Raw genomic sequence first — 4,475 nt, forward strand, 5'->3', positions numbered from 1 at the left:
TTTATTTCAGAATCGGTGATAACATCCGCTGCCATTGGTTTATTCCCCATTCCTTTCTTTTTTAAATCTTTTTGTTTGGTTTTGAGCGCCTCTCTCGTACCTGCGAACTGATGACTGGAAATCAAACTATACCCATATCTATGACGTTTTAAATACCTTTCAAACGAGCCAAGCATCCCTCTTAAGTAACTGGGTTGATACTCGCTACCATCTTTCTGTCGTACACAAATTAAAAATTTTGAAAGGTGCGAATCGAGTTCGGTAGTTGGGATTTGGTGCATTTGGCGCAATTCGTTTACGTCGTTCAGAAAATGTTCAAACAGTTTCATATGACAAAGAGTTTTCTTTTTCGTGTTAATATTCTCGTTTTGGTCCACAAAGTTTCTTAAGTCATTTTCGTCCATGTTAACAAATCTACCGGCAACGCGTGGGGCTGTGGCAGTCGCCGTCTGCTGAGGAGAGCCCGGGGGCGCCGGGGTTGTATGTGATCGTCGGGGGGTCAACATTGATTCAGATTGTCCCTGCTCTAACTCATGTAGCATTGCCTGTGTTTCTGCATGGGATATTTCACTCAGATATTTGCTCACATCAAAATCAAGCATATCAAACTCAAGTTCGTCGTCTGCTAGCCCTTTTACCAATTCATGCTTCGACGCTGTAACGATAGTACCGTTACCAAATAATTGCACTTTGTACATAACATACGTTCCTAATGGTTTAACTTCATCTACAATTCTTCCCTTTTCACCATTTCTTCCTACGGTAACACATTCGCCTATTTTGAATTGTCGGGATGTTGAGCTTGCCATTATACAGTGTTTGTTTACATGTGTATTACATGTGTGTAAAAGGTGATGATGTAATCGTTTTTGCTGAAAGTGCACAGGGTCACAGGTCATGGTGAAAGAAGTGCGTTGTCTGTGACGTAATAGCGCGTGTCAGCTGTCTTGATCGAGGTAGATCAAGACAGGTTTATCTTTTCCCTACCAAAAACGGGAATGAACCTGTGAAGGGTGGGAGAATATTCCCGTAACTTCACCTTGAAATAATATTTGGGGAAAATATAGAAATTAAAAAAAAAAAATGGTGAGAAACCACCATCATCAAATATACTTTTAATCTCATGAATTCATAAAAAGGAATGTGTTTTTGCGTCGTGTAGGTTTAGTGATAACATGTTAAATGTAATGTACGGTTGAGTTCCAAACGGATGCCATTAGAAGTTTAATTCCATTTTAAAACGAATTATCAATATTCACGAATGTGCCTATAAATACATCTGCATCCGCCGCTGTGCAAATAACACGCGAGCGCTGTATAGGTAAATACAGGTCAGAGTTAGGGTCAGAGACCGACACGCTTCCGCGAGCAAGTACATCTAAATCTAAGTACGTTAATTGTCTGCTATGAACTGCGTTTTAGGAGCGTGTTTAACCAAACGGTCTGTATGCGTTTGCGTTGCGTTTCCGTTGCGTTTCCGTTGCGTTTGCGTTCCGTTTGCGTTGAGTTTGCGTTGCGTTTGCGTTCCGTTTCCGTTGCTTTTGCGTTCCGTTTGCGTTGCGTTTGTGTTTAAACGTACAAGAAGAACGGTCCAGGGTCAATATAGAAAGATAGATGTATGTAGAAAGAAAGATAGATAGATAAGATATATAGATAAGATAGATAAACCGACAGACAGACAGACAGACAGACAGACAGACAGAACAATGTATAAAATAAATGCAACAGTATCAAATCTTTCTGAATCATCACACTCTAAAAACAGAAAGCCTTATTTTAGTCTTCTGATATTCAAACTTTGTTAAATTATTTTTCAGATGAAGGCTGTGCTAATTTCCATTGCCGTCGTGGCTTGTTGTATGATTGCTGTCAGGGGCGAGGCCTACGGTAACTATGGAAACGGACAGTACGTGCAAAAAGGACATACCAACCAATACAGCAAGGGTGGATACGCCAAGGGATACTCCACATATCCGACGTATTCCGGATATTACTCCGGATATTCCGGATACGGGCAAAACCCAGTTGCAAAGAAGGAGATTATTTTTGGGGCACCTTTATTCGCTCCTCCCCCCGCCGCTCCTTTACCAGCCGATAGTGGTTCCTTATTCGGCGGTGATGGGACAATTTTTCGTAAGTAATTTTTCGTGGCAGTTTTTGAGTTAATTAAGATTATGAGTATATCCTAGTTGGCATTTTAGAATACCGAGCATATACTTATAGGTGATAAGAGCTAAATGCGATTAAAATCGTGATAAGATGTATATTTGTTGTATGTACTGTCATTTGATAGTTTTTTGGAACGCTTTGGCAAGGCCGTATAGATTTATTCTAAACAATATGGGAACCTGTTAGTAAAAAGCATGCATAATTAATAAGCAGCAATGTAAGTTTGTTACATATTAACAAATACAAACCCTTGTTTGATATTGTAAACGTATAAAAGCATATTTTTTTTAAAGATGTATCATATAAATATTTGATTATAAACTATTTTGTATCTATGTATAACCTGTCATAGTTTGGCGAGGCTAATTTCGTGTTTTCATCATACTCTATCAATTATGATTCCGTTTACGTTTCAGTGTTCCTCCTGTTTCTGCTCCCTATTCTTCTTAATGACAACCTCTCTGGTTAAGAACGGGCTGCCCAGTAAGTCAATGTCTGTCTTATGTAAGTATATACACATTATATTTACATTTGCATGGCGTTGTCACTATCTAGGATATTTGAAAGATGTGTCGTTGATGGGACTTTAAATACTATGCGCCACGAGACATAATTCTTAGCGTATTACTACAACACCGACCGGAACTACAATATCCAATGTAACTAAACATAACGGCTGCTGAAATATCGCTGGGCATTGTGAGACTTGACAATGTAATTGTAAATGTGCAAAAGAAAAAAGAAAATATAAAAAACAACTTTTATTACAACAAAAACAAGACCAAAGTCTGCAATATCGTACAAAATGCACACCGGTTTAAATAACCAACTTTAACACCCATGCAATTCATCAGAAATATCGTCTGTTACACTGCACTGATCAACAGGAGTTCGTTACAAATGTCTGAAATACATATATGCTATAGACCTACTGACATATATGCTATAGATCAACTGATATGAGTCACAGCACACATAAACATACACATGGCATATGTGTATTTCAGACATTTGTAACGAACCCCTGTGCTCCGTCGCAAGATCACTCACCTCAAACGCTTTCAGTATCAGGCGTCTCGCAGCCACGGTTTCCTCAGTTTCTGAAGACATGTCAAATAACGAGGCTGTTGTAGAATCTACCGACTGTAGTCAGATTCCTATACAATCAACAAATAAATTCACGTCTGGATTCTTCACAAATTCGAACTTTCCTCTCTGCTCATTTAACTTCCAAAAATAACTCACTCCCCCGTGGAGGGCAAGGTCGGATTTACGCTGTTCATTGTATTTATCCATGCGCATCATAATGCGCTAGCACGCATTATGATGTTTCTTGCAAAGCTGTGTCATTTAAATAGATCATAAATACAATACAAAACCAGTTCAATACTTAAATGTCAAGTGTTCAGTATCGAAAACTTTCCATACTTCACGGACATCTGAGATTGATAATAATAATAATAGGCCTTTCATTCGATACAGTCAAGGTAAGGTTGAAGGTAAATGCATTAGGCTGCTTAACATACTCATCTGATAAGAAATTAGAAATTTTATTTCATGCTGATTTTATTTAATAATTATCATACAAGTATCGGTTATTGCCTCACACATGAAATTGGATATTAACAATTAATCGTTTTTCGGTCAGCTGTATCCAAAAACCTTTACCATTATACTAGTTTGTACGTCTATTACATTCCTGAAACATGTAGGTTTAAGCTACGTTATATGTTTTACATGTATGTACAATGTATATTAACAGCATTTTTACGTTTTTATTTTAGGTATCACACACTACGGGAAGATGATGCAGGTTTCATGGGAATATTCTTCGGATTGCTTTTTTTTTTAATAATATGTCAAATAAAAAATTAAATATTTTTTAATTAAAATAAAAATATGAGTATATGTGTTTTATTTTCTAAAGTTAACAATGTGCGAATATATTTAGACATTCATGCCAATGACGATATCTGTGTTTGTAAATATAACTGTAGTAAGACCACTAAATGACAAAAAATGTATAAAGAACAAAAAAACTGCATGTACATCACCACACAGATGCTGATGTTATCTTCCACAAAATTAACAGCAGTATCATTATATCTTCTGGACATTGTTAAGAGTTATGACACTATTCCGTCAATTTTCGATATGTATCAGATTAGCTAAATCCCTTCGTGACGTCACATTTAACGAGATGACGACATGAATCAATGGCAAACCGTTAAATGGATTCATATGCATTTCTAAATATAAAGATTTGTGAGAGTAAATAGTTTTAATAAATACTATTTAAGGTAGCG

At 36.9% G+C, this 4,475-nt stretch overlaps 1 protein-coding gene across 3 annotated transcripts in view; it reads left to right on the plus strand.

The window, feature by feature from the left end:
- The window catches only part of LOC110456143, an 11,235-nt gene extending 7,179 nt beyond the window's left edge, over positions 1–4,056 (plus strand). For all 3 annotated transcript variants that reach the window (XR_002463560.1, XR_002463561.1, XM_021506712.1), the window contains exons 2-4: positions 1,818–2,133; positions 2,586–2,673; positions 3,954–4,056. Coding sequence is in view for 1 of the 3 variants with exons in the window: in XM_021506712.1 (XP_021362387.1) it covers positions 1,818–2,133; positions 2,586–2,638 (369 nt within the window). In the remaining 2 variants the exon portion in view is untranslated. The remainder of the gene's footprint in view (positions 1–1,817; positions 2,134–2,585; positions 2,674–3,953) is intronic.
- The last annotated feature ends 419 nt before the right edge of the window (positions 4,057–4,475 follow it).

This window comes from Mizuhopecten yessoensis, unplaced genomic scaffold (assembly GCF_002113885.1).
Source record: "Mizuhopecten yessoensis strain PY_sf001 unplaced genomic scaffold, ASM211388v2 scaffold8537, whole genome shotgun sequence".
In the NCBI taxonomy this organism is placed as follows: Eukaryota; Metazoa; Mollusca; class Bivalvia; order Pectinida; family Pectinidae; genus Mizuhopecten; species Mizuhopecten yessoensis.